This window comes from Terrapene carolina, unplaced genomic scaffold, assembly GCF_002925995.2.
Source record: "Terrapene carolina triunguis isolate 2854851 unplaced genomic scaffold, T_m_triunguis-2.0 Scaffold23, whole genome shotgun sequence".
Lineage (NCBI taxonomy): Eukaryota > Metazoa > Chordata > Testudines > Emydidae > Terrapene > Terrapene triunguis.
Window position 1 is genome coordinate 2133415 of NW_020664374.1, and position 25139 is coordinate 2158553.

Sequence of the window (25139 nt, forward strand, 5' to 3'; positions counted from 1 at the left end):
TGTGTGTGTGTGTGTGTGTGTGTGTGTGTGTGTGTGTGTGTGTGTGTAAAAGAGAGAGAGAGAGATCAGACAAATACACACAAAATGTGGAACTATTTGGATCCATTAATGAAATTAAAGACATAGAATCACTGAAATGTAGAACTGGAAGGGAACCTCGATACGTCATCCAGTCCAGTCCCCTGCACTCATGGCAGGACTAGGTATTATCTAGACCATCCCTGACAGGCGTTTGTCTAACCTGCTCTTAAAAACGTCCAAGGACAGAGATTCCACAACCTACCTAGGTAGTTTGGTCCAATGCTTAACTATGCTGACAGGTAGGGCAGTTTGCAATGTGACAGTGGTAGCTTCATCCAGCATGAGTGAATGGAAAGAATGGGAGAGAGCTGAAAAGAAACCGCAACCCATGGAGGAGGGAAGAGATCAAATGAAAAAGCCAAGACCATAGCATAGAATGAGGAGAAAAGGAGACACAACAAAACCAGCTGCTTTTCAGCCACAGATCAGCACATCCACAGTATGAGTGACACCAGATTAAAATTCCAAGATCAACTGGGCTTTATTCAGGTAACTTTTTGTTAAAATAATAGCAATTGGTCACTGTGGGGTCAGAGTGGAGAAATCACATCCACTATTGCATTACAAAGTCCACACTCACTAATCTTGTGATAGTCCTGTTTAACCCAAGTGATAGAAGGTGTGATGATATTTAAGGTAGAATTCTGTGAAAAACACAATTAAACATTGACATCTGAGATGGCCAAATGCCTCAGGTCACTACCAGTGCCCTAGCAACAGGAGATTTGTATGGACAGATGTAACAGCTACATGACTTCCTATGTTACACAAGTATATATGCCTGCATCATTTTACACAGCCTTCCCTCAGTAAAAGCTGCCCGATTTTTAAAAAGACAAATATTAAAATATATATCCTACATCATCCTTATGAGTCAAAAAATAAAATGAAGGGGGTATGAATATTTAGATTGAAAGGGTACATTTCACAAAACAAAAGTTGTACTGAAAACATAGGCATTTGTACACGCAATTATAAGTCACACTTTGTGCAACTGTCTGGACAATGTCTGTTTTGCAAGGATGAATGCACATTTTGAAGGCATAATTTGGGCACCTATTTTGGGAAATTTGCCTCAAAAGAGATGAATATTAGGAGTGCCCTTGAAAGCAGACACCTTTCTCTCACACATTCCAAGTAGAAGTGTTGCAAACTTAACTTGTCAAGAAGGCATGGATTGGACCTGACATTCTGTGTTCAAGCCAATGTTGATTGCAAGAATCTGGCTCCATTCCAAAATGCTAACTCTCATTATTGCAAAAAGATAGTTCACTTTATCTAATTATTTGTGCTATGCAGAAGGGTGTCATATATATATATATATATATATATATAAATAAAACAGTCAGATAAGGATAAGCCAAATACTTTAAAAACCATTATGTTCACCCTCTTTTTAACACCTACACACTTAAATCAAAACAGAAAGCTAGTATTTATTCCACATGGCAGTTAAATCTCTACATGATGTACATCAGAGAGCAGCAAAATAAAATGTGCAAGTCACTTATGTGCCTTTTTGTTCTTGAATCCAAGACACGGCTTCCAGCCAGCTTAACTCAGCACTGCTACATGCTGTAAGAGATGAAATAATAGAAGGCAGTTCATGGGTGGAAATCCTTAAAAGTCAGAATGCCTCAACGTGCCACTCTGATGTCCATCATTTTCACGCCAGGAGTTAAGGAGACAGCCTCACTTGTAGAAACTGGCAGCTTAATTTTGGCAGGAAAAACACTTGTGAAAAATTAGCAAGAGGAATTACTACATACAAAAGAGATTTGGATGGTGTGATGGGGTACACAAACCCCACCCAGGACCACAAGGGGTTCAGGAGCTGCTCTGGGCTCAACCAGTTCCATCCCATCACACCTGCAAGGCTTGCACAAAGCTGGAGGAGGAATTTAAAAGGGGAGCAAAACAGCTCACCTGCAGGCAGACCAGGGAAGAGAACAGACATTCAACCATCAGCTCCTGAGGAAAGGGCTGACTGAAGGCAGGAGCTTCCCAGCCAATTCAGTTGGTATTCACTGGAAGTCAGGAAAAAGGGAAAAAGGATATCCAGTGTCTGGCAAGAGAGGTTTCAGGCAATGAGAGCTGGAACTGCATTAATCAACTCCTGTGGAGACCTGCTTAGCAGACTGTGGTCAGAAAGGAACTGGCTGGAATGTTCTGGGAACAGTGAGGGGCCTTTGGTTGAGGCATGGTAGAGTTCAGAACTAACCAAAAGATATTATATAGAGTTAAACAATGGAACGGCTAGAGATGTTCCTTCATGACTATTGATGGAGATATAATTGAAATAATCCTGTGCACATTATCATAAACAAATGGAGACGTCTATAGTTTTCAATTGTCCTCATTTCATCGGTACACTGTGTATGCAATAGACTAAGGATCAGATCCAAAGCCCAGTGAAGTCAACATAAAGACTTGCACTGATTTCAGTGGGCCTTGGATAAGAGCCTAAATCCAGACAGGCAGAGCCTAGTAAAATTAAAGTTCTTCTAATTCACCACCACCACCCTCATAAATAGTATCAGCTCTGCAATTTATAGTGAAGGTCTCCCTCAGACAAATGTATTAGGGCCAAAAAATCAGAAGCATTAACATGTATGAAGTATTTTTCATGCAATTAGTTTGTTCAACCTTTTATTTAAAGCTTTGTGAAAGAAGGTTGGTTCCTGGAGTTTCTGTCCTACCCTCTAATTTACTAAACCATATGGGAATGCTTTAGAAGTAAAATGATGGAAGAAGAAATATTAGCTGTTAAGAACTTAAATGCGGGTGAGATTCAAATATCACTGTGAATAGTTACTTTGCAGTCAATACCTATAAGCTCATTTGTATGGGAAATGATTAATATTTCACCCCTAGATACTTCGGAAGAAAACGCTAAATTCTGCAAATGATTAAAGAGAATAAATCACTTTTTACACAAAAGGCACATTGAAATAGGCTATGAATACTGAATGAACCTTGAGAATTTTTATTTTGGCACAAAGCCTCAGCCTCCCTTAAAATGTGTGATACACAATCTTTTTTTGTTTAATATTCTAGATGCCTTCCCAGTACAGTTGATATTCTTGATTCCTAAGCTAACATGTGCTACCCTAAATCATTTATTTAAAATGTGCTTCCAAACATTTTGGAAGACGGAAACCCAAGACAGCAGCAAACTTTTAAATTATTGACCTTTCACCTTAAGTATCCCTAAAACTCATCTGAGACAACATTTAATTTCTAAACTGAAATGTCAAAACATTCCCTCCACCCCCACCCCCCGCATTTTTTTTTTACCTAGTATCAATCTAGTTTTACACATTTCTATTTACATTAATTTAGTTCACATGAAAGATGATAGGGCTGTACAACCCTTAATAACCATGCAGTATGGCAGTATCAGAAGATTTACCCTCTTTACTACTAGTGCTGGGTGGTGGCTATAGCCTCCCAGAATTCTAGAACAGCAAGCTGAGGCGTAAAACTGAGAAAGACAAAGATGATTAGAGTTGACACTCCTTTCCAGATGAATGGAGGCTGTTTGCACTTCTCTCTGCCATAAATCCTCCTCTTTTCTCCCTGGCAGCTCTGGAGGTCCCTACACAGCCCTGTCTCAGTGGGGTGACCGGTGGGGAAAATCCCTTCACACCCACCCCAAAGGAACTCCCTAATACACAGGTCAGTTGCTCAGGCTGTGTCCTGGTAACAAGATTGGGGCAATAGCCCATAGACACCTCATTTTTTTCGGGGTGTCTACACTCTCAGAAAGACACCCCCCAGTTTACATTCATTTCACATTTGGAATATTCTCTTTGCATAAGGATGTGACTTTTTCACAAAGTTTAAATTGTGTAGAACTTAACTGGTTATGAAAAGTTTCCTATTTGTCACTCATAGGTAGGTTTGCCTAGTCCTGGACCTGTAGATTTAAGTCATCTGAATTAGGTGCAGCACTGTCAGCATCTGTGCAAGCTTCTGTACACATCGCTCCCTGCTTATTCGCCTCAACTGTACTGAGGAAGAACCACTTCTGCTATGAACTAGTGAACTCTGAGATCCACTTTTTGAAACATGTTAAACAAGAACCGATAAGTAGGGGATGGAAGATGCTTAGGTTTCATAGGGTGCAGTGATTGGAGAATCAGGCTCAGTGTTTCTAAGCAGAACAAACATTGGTGCCGTGCATATCACATTCAAATTTTTAGTTTTGAGTGTAACTTCTGTACAACTGTACAATGTAACAACTGTAACTTCTAATCAAGTTTATGTGAGACTCCAGAGCAACACAGAGCTTTCTTCATCACTAGGCAATTTTCCAAGCAAGCGCTATACTTGGCTACTCAACCACTAGTCTGTTATAATCACTAGTTCAATCATAGAAACTACTGTAAAAGCTGGCAATCTGCATGTCTGTTTAAACAACAGCAGGCTGAAAATCAAGAGAAATTACATGGGCAAAACTCACCGAGCTGAATTTGAGGTGTCACTCATTTTTGTATAAAGACAAAACTTCCACTCTAATTTGCATAATACACTCTATGGACGTCATTTGGTTTTTATTCTGCTGGTGCCCTTTCGAATGATAGTCTTTAATTTCTCTTGTCAATTTCTTCAAAACTTCCTGAGCATTATGTAAATGAGTCAGTAAATATAACAAGTGGTTTCCAAAGACAGGACAACACAACAAGGGCCTTTTGTAATCACAATAGTTCAACACATTTCTAAATGTAATGCATTGGCAATAAAATAAAGAGGAGGCCTGTAAAATCTAGTTTACTGAATAAAGCAGAAGTCAGATTAAATGAAATGAAAACAATGAATGCATTCTTTTTATAGTGCTCAGGTCACAGGATTTAAATGTTATAACAATATAAGATCCCATTGATCATGAGAGGAACACTCAAAGGGCCAATGTTAGGGTGCAGCCGAGCAGCACTCAACACAGGTTTCAAGGACAAAATTTTACAGAATTACTGGAAGTCAAGAACAACGCTATGTATGGCACAGCCAAAGGTTTGAACGGCAGTGAATCTAAAATATAAATGAGAATTAATTCTCAAGGAGGAACCTGAGTGTAAGCACAGAGGAGTTCACCAATTCAATCTTATAATTTTTAGAGACAGTTAAGAGGTAACTTGATCACTATCTATAAGTATGTATGTGGGGAACTGAAATTTGATAATAGAAGGCCCTTCAATCTAGCAAAGTATAACAAGGTTCAATGGCTGGAAGTTGTAACCAGATAAATTCAGACAAGAAATAATGTGCACATTTTTCACAGTGAGGGTAATTAACCACTGGAACAACTTGTCACAGCCCCTGAGTAGGCTACTCCTGCTGAGACCCTCTTGCAGTCCCCGAAGTGCACCTCTATTATGTGGCAGGCCTGTGCCTCCACTTTGCCTTGGGGTGGGATCTCATGATCCAACCATATCCAACTGGATCTCCGGTTTATACTCACGGTTGCCAGCTGTGTTATTTAGCTAGCACAATGGGCCTGGCACCTGCAGGAGCTATCCTCCCGGAGCCTGTGACAGCATGTGTTTGCAGTGATACGGAAACAGCTACTTCAAAACAAAGCATGATTTATTCTGCCCATAAGGTACACAGCACTTGGAGAAGTGGATTTAAAATAACAAAGAGCCCTACACACACATTCCTTTATGTACGCTTAACCCCTTTATCCATACTCCAGGCAAGTCTGGTTTATTCCCTGTCTACGAGTTGAAAGAAACAGCCTAGACTGCTTGCAGCCTGCTCCCTCTCCAAAAAGAAACACTAGAAATAGAAAAGGTACAGAGAAGGGCAACAAAAATTATTAGGGGTATGGAATAGCTTCCATATGAGGAGAGATTAAAAAGACAGACTGTTCAGCTTGGAAAAGAAATGACTAGGGGGGATCTGATAGACGTCTATAAAATCATGAATGGTTTGGAGAAAGGATAAACAACACTCCCTTATTCACTTTCACATAACACATGAACCAGGGGTCACCAAATGAAATTAATAGGCAGCAGGTTTAAAAACAAACAAAAGGAAGTACTTCTTCACACAACACATAGTCAACCTGTGAAACTTTTTCCCAGGGCCTGGTGTGGAGGCCAAATGTATAACTGGGTTCAAAAACCATTCTACTGGGGAGGGAGTTGGAAAGGAAGTTCTGCAGAGAAACTGTGTGGCCTATGAATAGCACACAGCCAAGTTATGGGAGCTTCACTTTAGAGCAGTGGTTCCCAAACTTGTGCACAAGTGGCGGAACAAGTTTGGGAACCACTGCTTTAGAGTAATACAGAGGAGCAAATTGTGGACAGGTTGAAAGGCATACAAAGAGGAAAAAAAAAACAAAGAAAATTAGTGAAAAAAATCTGTTAATGTTAAATCAAAGTTGGGATTTTTACCATACAAGAGTCAGGAAAAAAAAATGCACTTTAAAAACAACATCTCATTACCAGATCATACATCAAATAGTACACAATGCTACATAGGTGCAACTGTTACATATAAAGTGTAAACATATAAATAAATAATAATTGATGTATGATGCTAGCACATATGAGCCACAGTCAAAAATCATTGTGCTAGGCACTGTACACACCTATAGCGAAATGAGTATCTTCCCTGGAGGGCTTAACCAACAGAATAAAACAAAAGTTACTTTAAAAAAAATCAAATACAGAAGAGGTAGAATGAAGGCTGTTGTGGGAACCTTCACTCTCAATTTTCTATTTCTGTTTGTTTAAAGTCTGAGCCTTAACACTGCATTAACATATGTATTTGCATATAAATAGAACTAAGTAAATTAATGAAGGGATACAAGAAAACTGAACAGGAAGGCAGCTAGCATTTAATAAGGCTGTTAAATATGCTGATTTTATTGTTTAGATTAAAACATCAGCCTTTGCAAATTATCTTAGTGATTCCTAATTCATAATGGAAAAATTATATCAATGCTGGGGTTTGATAAAAAATTCTATAATCTTTCTGATTCACTCTACCAAATGCAGTTAAAAGTTATTAGATTGCTAACACTCTAACTTTTGTATAACATATTATTCTGCAGGAAAATTAAACACCCATCTAAGATCCACTTTCCTTTTTGTGAGGAAAAATGTTGCACAACTTTAACAGAAGCATTAGAGTATATGATATGCTGTATTTTAAGAAAATTATTTCCATACACTGGAGAACTGAAAATCCATGGAGAATCACAGCAGCAAAAGTTCAGTAACAATAATATGTAACTGATAGTTAAAATTAAGTTCAGGAGTTATCAATAAGCCCTCATGGTGTGAGCTTGCGGCCCCCATTAACACTAATTACAGTGGCACAGCACCACCATTATACTTAATAGAATAGAATATCAGGGTTGGAAGGGACCTCAGGAGGTCATCTAGTCCAACCCCCTGCTCAAAGCAGGACCAATCCCCAGACAGATTTTTGCCCCAGATCCCTAATGGCCCCCTCAAGGATTGAACTCACAACCCTGGGTTTAGCAGGCCAATGCTCAAGCCACTGAGCTATCCCCTCCCCTAAATTAATGGAGATATCCTATCTCCTAGAACTGGAAGGGACCTTGAAAAGTCATCGAGTCCAGCCCCCTGCCTTCACTAGCAGGACCAAGTACTAATTTTGCCCCAGCTCCCTAAGTGGCCCCCTCAAGGATTGAACTCACAACCCTGGGTTTAGCAGGCCAATGCTAAAACCAGTGAGCTATCCCTCCCCCAGGTTGTGTCATTACTTCTGTTTAAAGGTCGACATTTCTAAGTCCTCTAAAATCAACATGGTCACTTGGATTCCTTGGAAATTTGGTGTGCCTCAGAAGAGTCACTTGAGATAGGGACTGCGAAGATGTAAGCCCTGATAAAATAGTCTCAGTTTTAACAAAGGGAGTGCAAGACACCACTAAATCCTCACAGACCCAAACTGAGACTGGTATTTACAAAAATGTACATTTTTATAGTGTCCATGCGCCAATACAAAAGAACAGCTAGAGGGTTTCCATTCCTGCCATCTTATATGCTTTAAAGCTCAGCACCTGTAAGTGTTCCAAAATCCAAATAGTTACTCAGATCACTTTGAAATTTGGTGCACCACATGGGGACATGGGTAGTGTTAGTGATCCAAATTTGGGGTCATTTGGGGTCCAAGTTACATGCCTCCCCCACCCCCCAAAATGTTTTCCTTCTGCTGCCTTGTTCTGTTAAACAGAGAGGTACTAATGAGTGAATGAATGACAGACCTCATTGAGATTGTTGGCTGTGAACTTACTGTGACGTTCCCCTCTGGTGTTATCTGGACCGGTGATCTGCTAGGTCACTCCAATCCTTGACTCTGTGAGCCAGCCTTACCCTGCTCTGCTGTGAGAACCCCCACCCCTGGGCTGTTCACACACAGCCTCTGGCATGCAAGCTGCTCCTTGGATTGTGCAACCAAATGACACTAGCCAATATCTCCGGTCCCAGACACAACCCTAGGAACCTCCGTCTTGCAGTGTCCAGTTATGCCCACTTATGTGAGTTCGTCAATTTAACAAAGAAATTGATATGTACCAGGCTTGTTGTCCCAAGGGGAGTCTCTGACATGTTTCAAACTAAACACACTGCTTCAGGTAGAACAAACAGATTTATTAACTACAAAGATAAATTTTAAGTAATTATAAGTTAAAGCATAAGTCAGATTTGGTCAAATGAAATAAAAGCAAAACGCATTCTAAGCTGATCTTAACACTTTCAGTGCCCTTACAAACCTAGATGCTTCACACCACAGGCTGGCTGGCTGCTCTTCAGCCAGGCTCTCCCCTTTGATCAGTGCTTCAGTCGCTTGGTGTGGTGTCTGTAGATGTAGGTGGAAGAGAGAGAAAGAGCATGGCAAACGTCTCTCCCTTTTATCATGTTCTTTCTTCCCTCTTGCCTTTGCCCCCCCCTTCAGAGTCAGGTGAGCATTACCTCATCGCAGTCCCAAACTGACCAAAGGAAGGGGGGTGACTCACTCGAGAGTTCAACAGATCCTTTTGTTGCTGCCTAGGCCAGCATCATTTGTTCCCGTGAGGCTGGGCTGGGTTTGTCCCATGCATACCCTGATGAGGTGTGAACTGCCTCTCTGCTCTTGGAGAGTTTTTGCCTGGGCTTATTTTAAGCCATGAGGATACATTTTCAGCCTCATAACTATATACATGAAATTATAACCTATAACATTACTGTGACAACAATTACTCACATCACTGTAACGACAATGCTCAGTGCATCATGAGCCTTCCGAAGACACCCGACATGACAAACTTTACATTGGATACCACACAATCATTTTACAAGGATGAACATGGGGGTGCTGGGTGTTCCCCCGAGGTACAGAGCATCACACTTACCCTTCAATTAACATAACTAAGGCCTGGTGCACACTACACAGTTAGGCTGACGTAAACTACCTTCTGTCGACCTAGCTGTAGAAGTATCTTCACTTAAATTGACTCCTGCCAATATAAGTTACCCATTTAGTAACATCACCTCCCCTAGTGGAAGGTCAATGCAGTGTCAGTGTAGACACTGCATTGCTTCCATCGACTGTTACTGGCTTTCAGGAGCCATCCCACAATGCCCCACACCGACAATTCAATCAATACAAATGCTCCTGGTGAGGACGTGCACTGCCGACACAAGGAGCCAAGCGTACACACACACACACAAGTGATTTAATAACTACGGTGGCTGTATGCTGACGTAAGGCAACATATTTTTATAGTGTAGACATGGCCTAAATATAAGTTAATTACAAGCCCTCACCTAAGACAAAAAACATTTTGAACTGAGGGTATGTCTATACTAAAACTGCTACAGAGGCATATCTGCAGTGCTGTAGCAGTGCTTCCATGTAGACATTACTGATGAGAGGGTTTCTCCCATCACTACAGGTAACACACCTCCTCAAGAGGCAGTAGCTAAGTCAATGGAAGAATTCTATTTTGATGGGAATGTAATCAAAATATTTTGCAGAAAAAAATTAGACATGTGAATGCTTCCTGGAAGGGGCACTAAGGGGCAGAGGAGTGGGGAAAGAGGAGGAGAAGGGTTGGGGGCTGAAGTAAAGAGAGGAGGTTATGGAGGAGGATAAAGCAGGATGGGTGGTATGGGAGGGGAGAAAGGTTAGGAACTCAAGTGAGGAAGCTGTGGGAGCTAGGGGGACTGGAGGGGTGGGACACTGGGATGGTGGATGTGGGAGTGAGTTTCGGGGGAGTGGGGGAGAATAGAGGCTGAGACATCAGTGAGACCCACATTCTTCCCTCCCATGTGCCCATATCTGGGGAGCCCTGGCCCCTCTAGGGGGATTTGAGCAGCCCTCCCTCCCCCTCATGTGATCTAGGGTATGGGGGGGCTTTCCCCTCACTGGTTTCTGAGCCCTTCTCACTGCCTTCTATGCATGTGTGCCAGGGTCTGGTGGGTCCCATGCCCATCTACAGGGGTTGGACACCACCTCCCTCTCTCTCCTCAAGTGAGCCAGTTCAGGGATGGGGGGTTGCCTATTGGGATGGTTTGAGGCCCCCTCCCTGCTGCAGGATCTGGGGAAGTCCTGCCCATTTGGGTGGGGAGCTAGCACTGGTATGTCTCCTCAAACTCAGAATTACCTCCTCCCCCAGCTTATGTGACCTCTCAGTGGGGTATGATGCTGTATCATGAGTCCCTTTGGGGAAGCACAACAGTTCCAGCTCCACAGGACTGCTGAGACCACTCACTCTGCAGCACAGGTGCTGAAAAGTCAAAGGGAGGCTCTGAGCTGTAAAGGCTGTCCCTTTCCCTGCCTCTGTGTCTGACTGATCTTATGAGGTTCTGGAGAAGAGGTGGTTAGAGTATCTGAGAGTTGCCAGCAGAGACTGGAACAGAGAAGCAATGTGGAAACTGCCAAACCCCTGCTTCCGATTTGGAAAGACTCCCTAGCTTGTGGGAATAGAGAAGGGTGCTTTTTAAGAGGTAGGTCTGACTTCACTTCATGTTCTCTTCATTCAGCTGCCCACCCTGAGTGCCTCACTAAGACTACTGTCAGGTACTCTGCATGGGGCTATACCTTAACTATGGCTTTGTAAGAGTATCTTGACAGGAGTATATGCTACACCGCCTGCCTGTTGGTTTCCAGGTGAAGTTTAAAATGTTGACTTTACTTCTCTCTGTGCGCCACACTTTCACAGGTGAAGTCAGCAGAGGTGCTTGAGCTAAAGCTCCACAGGTATACATGAGAAAGGGCTTCTGAGCAAGTGTTCTTTGTGAAGGCCTCACAACTTCGGAATTCACTCTCCCACAGCCTCCATTGCCTTAGTCTATGTCTACACTCTGCACCTTACAATGGCACAGCTGGGCTGCTACAGCCGCACCATTGTAACGTACGCAGCGTAGCCGCTCTTTGTCCCAGGAAGAGAGCTCTCCAGGCAACAAAATAAAACCACCCCCAACGAGGGGCGATAGCTTCATCACTGGGAGAGCATCTCCTGCCAACAAAGCGCTGTCCACACCGGTGCTTTTCATCATTAACACTTTTTTCATTCAGGGGTGTTTTTTCACACTCCTGAGCAACAAAAGTTTTAACAATGAAACATAGCCTTAGTCTGCAATAGGCCGAATCTGAAAATCTTCAAGTCATGCTGTAAACCTTATCTTGCCACCCAGGCAGATAAAAATGGGGAGCTTTGGAATAGAAAAATTTAAGAGGGGGAAATAATGGAGAGGGAGGGGGATTTAATCTTCTGAGTTATCTGGTTTGCTGGTGGTGGGTAATTATAAGGGGAGCTGGTAGCAAACTCTATACGTAGGTTGCCTAACACTTTCCAGTACAAAGGATTCTTGTGACCTTATCTATGAGAAGCTCTCAAATCTCCATTGTTTGCTGCAGGCCTTTGAAAACTGGACCAGGAAAATACCTTTTCTTTGAACCATGAAATTCCATTTAGCTTTTGCTCAATTGTAAACTGTTAAATACATAGGTACCTCTCAGTGGTACCTCTTATTTCAGGGGATATTGCTCATTTAGTCCCCACATTCCATACAAATTTGATGTCTCCTCAATGAAAATCATTGACATTGATAATAAAGAATCAGAGAACTGAAGTTATACAAAGAGTTATTTATACTGAAGGGGTGGCTCCCAGAACATTTTAATTTTCCTGCAGGAATGATTTTTTTCTGCCCCTCATGTTTGGTTTTTGTCATACACAGTATCTCAGCTCTTGGCAGGTTGAGAAGCATGTACACAGGCACCAAGGGAACCCTACCTTTGACCCTCTGATATGGCTCTCCTCTCTGGTAAATGGAAGGAGGGTCAGAGAATGGAAGTCACCAGCATACCTGTCACTACTGATTTAATTGGGACATGCCCGGGTTTTGAGAACCTAATCTGGGAAACTTCTGGTCTGATCAGTGTCATAGGACTGTGTAGCAGAGATATGTATAGTATAGAAGAAAAGAACCTTGTGAACAGATCCAAGCTCAAATGTCATATTTTTGTTACTAAGTCTATCAGTATGATAAAGCAGAGAAATCAGACTCACCAAGATCTAGATGAATGCCTGGAACAAATGAATTGAGAAAGAACATCAGGATAACAAATCCCAACACAGTCAGGCATTTGATGAGAAGTATTTTGTCTGTTATTCTGTGCTGTAAGTAGGAAAAACATTCAGCAACTATGTTACAGAAGAATTTATTATACTGTACACACTTTCAATCCCGCATGCATTTGTAAAGCATAAATCTCTTACTGTAAAGGAAAGGTGATACAGGAGAGAAAAGTAAAAATCTTAAGTTAGGGAAAAGATTCTCTTGGGGGGGAAAAAGAAAATTCTGTAGAAACAATGCTATTTTAGACAACAAAAATCTTTTGACATTAGCTACAACTTCTAAATTTATTTCGTATGTAATTGATAATAAAGGAAGTCGATTTTTAAACATTTTCATTATCATACTGTATGTTAGGTAAGTGATTACAATTTAGCAGAGGCCACTGTAGATTTAAGGCCCTTGACACAAATGTGAACAGCAGGAATCTGCAGGTCATGACTGCTCAAAATATTTATATTTGTTCAGCTACCCCAGTTTTAACTTTATTGTAATGGGAACAGTAACACTAAAATGCAATTTCCATTATAATCAGGGCCCAATGCAGTCTGTGATTCCATGGCACAGAAATAAATTAACCCCATGCTATTGAATTCTGCTCCAAAATCTTAGAACCTAATCTACAGGTTCTACTCTTTCCCTTTATTCATCATTCTAGTCTCCACTTTCTACCTAATTCCTGCACCCTCCTTTCCTGACGCCTCTTTTCCCCCAAGATCATATTCTTATCACCAGGCCCCATCTTCTCCCCGATTCCTCTCTAGTTTCCTTTTTTAGTCCCAGTCTTCTCTATTGTCCACTGGTTCCTCTTTCTAGTCTCACTTGCTCCACCTAGATTCTTCCCCCACTCCATCCTGATTCCTCTGTATAGTCCCAACCTTCTCCCACTCTCTGTCCTGGTATTCCCCTCTCTAGTCACCATTTTCTTCACACACACACACACACACACACACACACACACACACACGGTTAAGACTATTTAAAAATCTGATCACACTTTATACTAAGGTTCTTTTAATAAGAGGTTGATTAGACTGTAGCTCTTTGAAACAGGAACTGTATTTGTTCTGTGTCTGTACTGCACAGAGAATTGCTAGCCCTGGTCCATGATTGGTGTTCCTAGGTGCTATCACACCACAAAAAATATATTAATATTTATATCATTAACATATTTATATTATGTTATAGATGGTAATAAGGATATCAGTAGAAGATGTTCTCTATAGCTACAAGCCATGATATAAGCAACCTGTTGAACGGTTGGAATCTATAACGATGGATTAGCAATTTATTAAATCATCAGTTAATCATGTATTAACACTTTACAAAAGTATTTATAAATGGAAACTCAGTATAAAGTGTGACCAAAAAATCATCATTAAGTAAATTTAAGGTTGCAGGTATATATCAGACAGTGGGGGGGGGGGCGCGAGTGTGTGTGTGTATGTATATATACCTAAAGTACATTATAGTTAAAACAAAACAAAAAAAATAAGAAACACAGGAAATTCAAACTTAAGGTTAAACTTAAAAGAAACGTTAACATCTGAATGTGCTACCTTAACTCTGTCCCATTCAGAAGCCAGCCCACCAGCTTTTCTTCCCTGCATGGTGAGTATTTGATAGGTGCACTGAATTGGTTCCTGCATTTTCTTCTAGGATATACTTCAAAATATTATCGGTGTACCAAATCAGAGGACCAGTTCTTCTGAAACTTAGTATAACTGCCATTTACCTACCTTTTTTTGGAGCTCCTGAATATTTGTTTCCCAGTTTTTATCTTCTTGTGAAATTTGTCTGAAAGAAAAGGACACATGCCCTTTAGTTATGAAATTAGAGTTCTGCCACAATGTTAATATAGTATTGGAATAAGTCCTCTTTATTACAACTAGCTCCTCTCACACAGGGCCATCCCTAGCTGTTCTGGGGCCCTACGCAGCCCCCCCCGGGGGGGGGGCGGGGCGGGCCTCTGCGGGGGGGATGGGGAGAGCTGGCTTGTGGGGTAGAGGGGAACCACCCCCCAGCACTCACCGGCAGCGCGGCTGGGGCCAGGTTGCTGCACTCCCGCCGCCAGTGAGTGCAGGCCTGGCCCTGCTGCACTCCTCAGGGGAGTGGGGGCAGGGCTGGGAAGAGGCGGGGCGGAGCAGGGGCGGGGGCCCTGGGGAAGAGCTGGAACAGGGGCTGGAGCAGCATGCAGCTGCTCAGGGCACCAGGAAATTTGGTGCCCCAAATTTCCTGGTGCCCTACGCAGCTGCATGCTTTGTGTATGGGTAAGGACACCCTTGCTCTCACATTTAGACCATCCTCTTACTTAGAGTGCATTGCTTATATAAGTATGAAACCATGGCCTTATTACAACCAATAGCAAAACTCCCATTAACTTCAATGGGACACGGATTTCACCTTAAAAACCCAATCCTGCAGCACATAGACCCTATCCTTATGAAAAGTCCCACTGACTTCAAAGAACTCTGCAACATTTTAGGTCTGAACTAGCAAACTTCACTGCAGGACTGAGGCCAAAGACTGTAGTTAGTTCCTGCACCAGTTCTGGAAGTTGACATGTGCCATTTTGAGATAAAACAATGGTGATGTGCCAGCAAATTAAAGAAATATGGATTGGATGAATGGACTACAGGGTGGATAGAAAGCTGGCTAGATTATTGGGCTCAATGGGTAGTGATCAACGGCTCGATGTCTAGTTGGCAGCCGGTATCAAGCAGAGTGCCCCAGGGGTCGGTCCTGGGGCCAGTTTTGTTCAACATCTTTATTAATGATCTGGATGATGGGATGAATTGCACCCTCAGCAAGTTTGCAGAGAACACTAAGCTGTGGGTAGGGATAGGGTTCAGAGTGACTTAGACAAATTGGAGGATTGGGCCAAAAGAAATCTGATGAGGTTCAACAAGGACAAGTGCAGGGTCCTGCACTTAGGAAGGAAGAATGCCATGCACCGCTACAGGCTGACTAAGCAGGAGTTCTGCAGAAAAGGACCTGGGGATCACAGTGGACAAGAAGCTGGATAAGAGTCAGCAGTGTGCCCTTGTTTGCCAAGAAGGCCAACAGCATATTGGGCTGTATTAGTAGGAGCATTGCCAGCAGATCAAGAGAAATGATTATTCCCCTCTATTTGGCACTGCTGTGGCCACGCCTGGAGTACTGCATCCAGTTTTGGTGTCCCCCCTACAGAAGGGATGTGGACAAATTGAAGAGAGTCCAGCCGAGGGCAATTATCAGGGCGCTGGGGCACATGACTTACAAGGAGAGGCTGAGGGAATTGGGCTTATTTAGTCTGCAGAAGAGAAGAGTGGGGGGGGGGGATTTGATAGCAGCCTTCAACTACCTGAAGGGGGGTTCCAAAGAGGATGGAGCTCGGCTGTTCTCAGTGGTGACAGATGACAGAACAAGGAGCAATAGTCTCATGTTGCAGTGGGGGAGGTCTAGCTTAGATATTAGGAAACACTATTTCACTAGGAGGGTGGTGAAGCACTGGAATGGGTTACCTAGGGAGGTGGTGGAATCTCCATCCTTAGAGGTTTTTAAGGCCCGGCTTGACAAAGCCCTGGCTGGGATGATTTAGTTCGTGTTGGTCCTGCTTTGAGCAGGGGATTGGACTAGATGACCTCCTGAGGGCTCTTCCAACCCTAATATTCTATTATTCGTGTGTGTGTGTGTGTGCGCGCGCACACACACACTCACTCTGATAGAGATACATCATTTGCATTTTATAATGAAGTTTTTAAAATCTCGATTACTTTATTGAGTTATCAGTATAGTCAGCTCTTCCAGCATACCCTGGGGTTCAGGAGCTGTGCTATTAACAGTAATGGATTGCATATTGCTGCATTATTCTGAAGGAATCCTGACTTCCAGCATCAATGAGGTAGTTTATATGCACACTTCAGAAGTTCTCTCTTTGGTAAATCGTGATTTCTTATAATATTTTATTTCCTTTTTTTTTTTTTTTTTTTTTTTTTTTTTTTTTTTTTTTTTTTTTTTATTATTGCCTGATTTTGATCAGGATTTGATCATTCATAAAATGAACCTGCCAGACTATTCAATATGTACAATGTCAGTGTAAACATCATAGGATATAAACAAAACCACTTCAGGTTACTGAAAGAATTTTTAAAATCCAATTTACATTTCACTTTTCATGTCCTTTATTTAATTAACTACATTTCACTCAGCTTGGACAATGAAAATCAATAAAGTCAGTTTCACTTTTGTTTAGAGAGTCAATTTCACCATCAGGTTGTTTGTGCTGTACTACTTAGGTTTCAAATTCTAAAGAGCATCTTTTAAATGACATGCAGTGATTTTCATTGGAATTTAAAAAAAAATTGGATTAACATTTTGTTGGACTTAGGTTTTATTAAAGCTTTTCCCATCCTCAGCACAACATTTAAATTGTGGGTCATATTTAAATTGATAGCGCTTTCTTAAAATATTGTTAATAAATAATTTTATACATGAGTGGGATGTCTTCCAAAGTCTCATCCTCTTTGAAGAGCACTTTAATATTTTATTTTTTAAAATTATTTAGCAGCATGCCACACTGTATGTTCTGAAGGACACTGTTGAATGGAAAAGGATCACAAACTTACTTTTTATGCCTTCAAATGAAAACTACCTGATGTTTCTAGATCCTGAAGTTCAGGGGCATATTACCAACCTCAAAAAAACCAATTCTGTCTCCTTACATTTATCAAACATCTTTTAGCTACTTACTCGGTCTTTAATCATCGTTGGGAAGGGTGCTGGGTAGAAGGGGCAGCACCTCTTCTCCAATTCCCACGTGATGCTCAAAAGCACACCATGGAATCCAGGTCTGGGCCCAATGGAGAACACACTGATCTTCACTCTCCTAGCTGTGCGTAGGATTACTAATGTAAAATCCTTGCCTCAGTATCATTGACTTCAGTGGGGCTAGATTTCACTCCTAATCTTATGAACAGATAGTAAAGCATTGATACAGCAAACCCTGCAGCCCCATGCTAAAAACAGCACCCATTCCGCCAGCCAGTGGATTTCACAAGTCTCCAAAAAATCTGTGCCTCTACAAAATTAAAGTGATGAGAATTTGTGCAGGCTATACCTATGGAACGTTTTGAGTTTTTTCCTCAGCAAGATCTCCAGAGTCAGAACTTTCTGCATTAAGAGGCATTTCACAGCAGTTTCTTCTCTGCTGGCAGGGTTGATGCGTTGTGCTGTCAGTCTCCAAACATGGATCTCATGTTTCAGTTCTAAGAAGAAATAGGATTGTTTAGCTTAAAGTGATATAGAATGCATATTAAATCAGATCCCCCCCCCCAAAAAAAACAAAAAACGCAAATACACACTGAATGTCTTGCACTCCAAAGTTAAAAACCACTCAAATGGAAGCAGAATAGACCTAGTGACCTTCAAAACTATTACTGAAAGTTTGCTTTGGTGTGTAGGAAAAAATAATGATAAAGAGGAAAAACATTTTTAAAACTTTAAATGAAAAACCCCAGATTCAGTTTCCGAAGAACAAATTGTTCCCTCCAATGCTAGTGAGTGGTTCCCATTGACTGACGAAAGTACAGAGCACACATATCCAAGGACAAACTCTGGGTCTAAAATCAAACAATTTGTTTTTAACCTATACAAAATAAACTGTACCCTATTGTACTGCTAACAGAGTGCTAGCCATTTTGTAGAAATATATGAAGGTAAATGCCCCTGTACAAGGAGAATGGACAAATATAAATCAAGGAAGGTAAATGGAATGGAATGAAAAGCATGAAATTGTCCAGGAAGAATTAGCATGAACAATGCTAGCTCCATGATTTGTTGGGATTCTTTTCACTTATTTTATTTTCATATTAAAACATTGTTAATTATATAAAATAAATGTTTTAATTATCCAGTGTGGTGGAATTTTAGCATTGCATTTGAGAACATGGTGTAATGACATTAAACCATTTCCCAGGGATCCAAGTTCTGGAGACTTCTGAGATGCTTGTTCCATAGGCACTGAGACCGTTGGGAATCCTAGAGTTAACAAAAAGAACAGGAGTACTTGTGGCACCTTAGAGACTAACAAATTTATTTGAGCATAAGCTTTCGTGGGCTGCAGCCCACTTCATCGGATGCATAGAATGGAGCATATAGTAAGGAGATATATATACACATACAGAGAACATGAAAAGGTGGGAGTTGTCCTATCAACTCGAAGAGGCTAATTAATTAAGAGAAAAAAAATTTTGTAGTGATAATCAAGATAGCCCATTACAGTTTGACAAGAGGTGTGAGAATACTTAACATGTGGAAATAGATTCAATGTTTGTAATGGCTCAGCCATTCCCAGTCTCTATTCAAGCCTAAGTTGATGGTATCTAATTTGCATATTAATTCAAGTTCAGCAGTTTCTCGTTGGAGTCTGTTTTTGAAGCTTTTCTGTTGCAAAACTGCCACCTTTAAGTCTGTTACTGAGTGGCCAGAGAGGTTGAAGTGTTCTCCTACTGGTTTTTGAATGTTATGATTCCTGAGGTCAGATTTGTGTCCATTTATTCTTTTGCGTAGAGACTGTCCAGTTTGGCCAATGTACATGGCAGAGTGGCATTGCTGGCACATGATGGCATATATCACATTGGTAGATGTGCAGGTGAACGAGCCCCTGATGGTGTGGCTGATGTGATTAGGTCCTATGATGATGTCACTTGAATAGATATGTGGACAGAGTTGGCATCAGGCTTTGTTGCAAGGATAGGTTCCTGGGTTAGTGTTTTTGTTCTGTGTTGTGTGGTTGCTGGTGAGTATTTGCTTCAGGTTGGGGGGCTGTCTGTAAGTGAGGACAGGTATGTCTCCCAAGATCTGTGAGAGTGAGGGTTAACAGTAAGCCACCTAACACATTTCTAAACACAATATCTCAGGGCAGCCCAGAGGATTCAGGGGGCCTGGGGCAAAACAGGGGAGCTGAGGCACTTGTACTCACCCGGTGGCGGTCTGGGTCTTCGGCGGCATTTCGGCTGCGGGGGGCCGTTCAGTCGCTCTGCGTCTTCGGCAGCACTGAAGGACCCGCCGCCAAAGACCTGGAGCAACTGAAGGGCCCCCCGCTGCCGAAATGCCGCTGAAGATCCAGACTGCCGCCGGGCCAGGGCTCGCAGGGCCCAGGGCCTGGGGCAAATTGCCCCACTTGCCCCCGCCTCCGGGCGGCCCTGCAACATCCTTGTCCGCACTCAGGCCAAAATAATATTTAATCTGGTGTTAGTCAAAATGTGGCCTTGTCATGTTTTCTAACATAATGTGTTTTTCCCCCCCTTGGAGCCTGACATCAAGGGGGAAAACTGTATGCTCCTGCTCAGATAAAGTGATAGAATGTGTGCATTAGGAAAGAGGCTTGGATTTCCTAGAAGAATCCTAAGAAAGTACGAGCAGAATCCTTAGTTACACAGATAATATCTAATACCACCTAGAAGGAACTTTTTTCCCCAAGTTGAAAACCATTTAAGCAAATTGCCAAGGGTTAATTGCTGCCCAATTCCAGATCACCCATATAGCCAGAGAACTTTAGTGTGGGAAGAGAGGCATATGAAGCTCTTCGTGCTGCTTATTCATAATTTAGCAATAAATAATTATAAATAAGCATTTATTTCATTTACTAAGAGTTATCCTTCAGAATGTCCTGAAAACAAATATTTCCGTAGATACTGAAAGAGGTAACATTAGTTCTATTTGTTGTTGTTGTGATTATTTTGCTCATATTATTTAGTAACAGTAACATATCTATTGAAGCCCCCTACCTTTGTGACCAATTATTCGCAGTTATGAGATTATAAATCATGCAGAGATAGGCTTAACGAGGATTCACCCTTGATGAAACATTATAATTTTACATAACTGATGCAAACAAAGAGCCACATACAGCAACTGACTTACATTTTGAATGGCTTCATAAATGTGTCTTGCAGGTGCATAAATGATGGTGTTTGCCCAGAGTTTACAATCTAAGGGCTTGCCTATATGAACAGTTAGTAAATGGCAACCTGAGTTGTAAATCTACCCCACACTAGCCTGCTGTGCACCATCTGTATGAACCCTGCTACCGTGCACTAAAAGCTCCCAGTTCAATGCAAAAAATCTAAAAAAAAGTGGAGTTTGATTTCCTTGTAGGCTTCTTCATTTTCTTTCATCACTCTGATTTTGTCTTTAAAAATGTTGCTTTGTGATCCCTGTATGGTAAAGGGAAAACTTTAAGTGATCCTATATGCTGTCTCAATCTAAATGAGATAATCTTTTACACTGAATTTAAGTACATGAGGTATGAGAGATGCCAAGAAGGTTCTATCACGTTGGGATTTCTCTTGAGACCTCAATCTATTGGTTCCCCAGAACTCATCACTCAGGTTTCTTGATTGGCATACACTAAGACTAGACAGCACTGATCAGACTCACGGGTAGGGGCTAGGTACAGGGCATATCACAAATCCAAAGAGTCCAAGTTTTAATTACTTTATGTAATAGTATAGTTTGACCCTATACTGATGCATGCATCTTCCATCCTACATTATATCATGCACTGTGTGAGTGGTCAGGTTATTTTCAGGAGCAATCCCTGTACATAGCATGCTTTGTTCTCATGCCACACATACACAGCATATTTTGTTAATTTCCTCCGAGTCTGCTTATCCTCCTTCCACATATTCTTAGCCATTGTTATTGACATTATTATTTCTTGCACCTGTTTTCATACAGCTTCTCTCTTTCCTTGTCCTTCGCTATTGGGGCCCACTAACAGTTATTTTTACAACTTATCTTTTCCCTTTTCCTTGATCACTGGATCCCACTCACACCAAGATAGACCTATGTCTCACCCTTCTTATTCATGTATCCTCAAACCCAATTATCATGGCTTTGTGCCTGGTCTTCCAGCATCTCTGTTCAGTGAGAGAGTATTTTATTGTCCTTTGCAGGGGCAGACACTTGTGGAGCATGATAATGCAGTTTACCGTTTTGCTTTTTGATAGTCTCATGGTACGTCTATACTTACCTGCTGGTTCGGCGGCAAGCAATCGATCTTCTGGGATCGATTTATCGCGTCTTGTCTAGACACGATAAATCGATCCCGGAAGTGCTCGCCGTCAACGCCGGTAATCCTGCTCCACGAGAGGAGTAGGCGGAGTCGACGGGGGAGCCTGCCTGCCGCGTGTGGACCCGCAGTAAGTACCTTTAAGTTCGAACTAAGATACTTCGACTTCAGCTATGTTATTCACGTAGCTGAAGTTGCGCATCTTAGTTCGAACTGGGGGCTTAGGGTGGACCAGCCCTCAGTTGCAACACCCTGTTCAATCACATCTATTCAGTCCCCCAGGGGCCAGTCCTCCTACTATGGTTATTTGTTACTGGAAGATGGTTAAATCTTTTATCAAATTTCCTTCAGCCAAAGTAAAAAGTTGTTCCCTAGTAGCTTTTTCATTGAGTGAAACTCTGTCTTTGCTTTTTATAAAAGACACCTATCACCATCGTATTGAGGTACCAAACAGAACTGAAGAGCAGAAAGCTTAAGTCAAAAACATGTTTTCCTTTCTCGTCTTTCCTCGGCAAGATAATGTGACTTGTACTATATGTTACTATTCGGTGTGTGAAGTGCTGTGTGCAAAATGCCCATTTTAATGTGCAACAAAGTTTCAAACTAAGAGACATAAAAGTCACTTATGCAGGAAAATGAAAAGGTAGAATTTATTCCTTTAAATGTAATTAACTCTGTAGATAACCTCAGTTCCCTAAGTCTTTATTTTCAACAATAAACATATGTGTGGAATTTAGTTAATTTGGGGATTTAAATTAGTGTGATCATTTAGAATGAGGGACAGTTGAGTAGTCTGGGTTTATCTTTTTCTTCTCACCATCTACAGAATCCACTAGCTCAGGGGTCAGCAACCTCTGGCACGCAGCTTGCCACGGTAAGCACCCAGTTTGTTTACCTGCCGCCTCCGCAGGTTCGGCCGATCGCGGCTCCCACTGGCCACGGTTTGCCGCTCTGGGCCAATGGGGGCAGCGGGAAGCTGCAGCCAGCACATCCCTCGGCCCGCGCTGCTTCCCGCAGCCCCCATTGGCCCGGAACGGCGAATTGCAGCCAGTGGGAGCCGCGATCGGCTGAACCTGCGGAGGCGGCAGGTAAACAAACTGGTCCAGCCCGCCAGGGTGCTTACCCTGGCGAGCCGCATGCCAGAGATTGCCGACCCCTGCACTAGCTCATTATTACTTGCCTTAAGTAGGAAAGGTTGAATATTTTCCATCAAATACAGTTTGATTCATTTAACCTTCCCCCCCCCCCCCAAAACTGCTTTTAAGTTGAAAAAACAAATACCCCAAAACTAAAAAAATTCAGTTCAGAAATGCCAATGTCATGCCTTGCAGGAGTTACTACATTGTGGGCATGATGCATTGCAGTAGTTCAGTATGAGAGGAGACTGTGGTGCATCAGATGAGATGTAGCGCAGTCAGAGAGCCCAACCCATAGAGGAGAATGTGAGGCATGCAATTCCCATGAGGCACTGCAGTAGTATTTCTGAATTTTTAGGGGGGTTCAGGAAGGAGATTGGCCAAACGTTTTTAGAAAATTTCCACTGAAAAATATATTTTCCATCCAGTTCTAGTCTCAAGAAAATGTTTCATCAAACACATGGGGTCCATAGGGCCAATCTGTGTTAGCGCCTTCATTCACTTTCAGTCCTCCCTTCATTCAACACATTGAACACTGAAAAACAAGACAAATTTACAAGTGAAATCCTGGTCCCACTGAGGTTTGTCATTGACTTCAGGGGGGCCAGGATTTCACCCCACATTTTAAAAAAGTTGTATTTAGTTTAAAAAAAAAATCAAGCGTGTGTTCTCTTCCTGCAATCCTGTTAGGGAATCATTCTGAATGTGAGTCTTTCAGAATATCATTCACTCCTCCAACAACACTAGCAATATAAAAGAACAGTCTTGCAAACTCAATGTAATTAATTCTCAAAATCCTTAGTGACGAGCTCTGTTAATTGAATACACTCAGGAAAGCATGACCATCCATGATGGGATGATAATTGTCATTTTATGATAATTTTTAACCTGAAAGTGCACTACACTTCTAGAAGCCTAGGTGGATGAGGTAATATCTTTCATTGGACCAACTTCTCTTGGTGAAAGACAGTCAAGACAGCTAGCAGTGATGGGCTGTGGCTAATAAAGTGCAAATCATATTCCTAGGAGTACAATTTTCTCCTCATAGTATTGCAATCTAACTTTTTTCACTAAAATATATTTTTCCTAGCTAAGATTTTAGAGCAAAGATAATTTTATCAATATATTCATTGAACAAGAAAAAAAACCCAGCACCATTGATTTTATAGCTTCACATAACAATAATACAACTTTTATAGGGTTTAGTTCTTAGATGTGCTTTACAATTATTAACTAATTTGTCCTTGTGAAGTAGGTAAATAAGCATTATCCCTATTTTACAGATGAGGAAACAGAGGCAAAGAAGTGCTGCTCAAGGTCTCAGAGGGAATCAGTGTCAGTTGAGATTAAAACTCAGAATATCTTGGTGGGAGCCAGAAACGACTAAGTACCAGACCAAACTTCCCAACAATACCAAATAAGTTTAAGGTACTGATCTTGCAATCATTTATGATTATGCTCATCTTTATTCACATGGCTAGCCCCTATTGAACTCCTGCAACCCTGAGCATCCTGATATTTACATCCTACACATTATTGTAATATCTTTGTACAAAACATGCCTTGTGAGGTATCATTTGAAACTAATCATTTACTGATCATTAACATTCTTGCAAGAAGTATGTCCATGGTGGGTATTAAGAGTTAGGGATATATGCTAGAATTCTGACTAAAGTGTGTTTAAACCAGGCATGTCAAGAGAAGTTTATAAACAAGTCTTCCTTAGACAAAGGAATGCATATTTGATTCTTTGACCAGCCCAATCTTCAGGCAAAGACAATGAAGGTCCATTTTTACAGATTAGATAAACAAAGCTATTAAACTAACAGGTGGGGGAAGAAAGAGCATGGAGCTTTCTTCTCCATCAGACTCCATGTTGCCTTCTTCACAGCTTGAATAAACTTTACTTTGAGGGGTAATCCACAGAACAGGCTATAAAGATAGGGGCTGAACCTCAAGTGATAAGCAATTGAATCAACTGGTTTTATAATACAGTAATATTGTATACAAGGGTAGCATGAACTTTTTTCTGAAAGCTAATGACACCGGTGATTAATATTGGGAAATGTGTATATTAACACTATATGAGGAAATATGGATACTTAATATGTTTTAAAGTCTGTGGCCAAACAGGGAGAAAGAGGTTCCCATCCCAGACAGGAGAGAAGGCAACTATTTACCTGTCTCCTATGTAAATTCAGCATGGTGGAATCAAAACAATGGAAGATTCATTTACATACAGGGGGAAGCCCACAGGAAGGGAAGAACAGC

The 25139-nt window shown here is 41.6% G+C and overlaps 1 protein-coding gene across 1 annotated transcript in view; it reads right to left on the reverse strand.

Moving 5' to 3' along the window:
• Positions 1-25139, reverse strand: part of LOC112110517 (P protein) — a 365580-nt gene that overhangs the window by 120612 nt on the left and 219829 nt on the right. Inside the window, exons 17-19 of the mRNA XM_026649002.1 lie at positions 17776-17923; positions 14417-14474; positions 12611-12719 (exon numbers count right to left, since the gene is read on the reverse strand). Of these exons, the coding sequence (XP_026504787.1) occupies positions 12611-12719; positions 14417-14474; positions 17776-17923 (315 nt within the window). The remainder of the gene's footprint in view (positions 1-12610; positions 12720-14416; positions 14475-17775; positions 17924-25139) is intronic.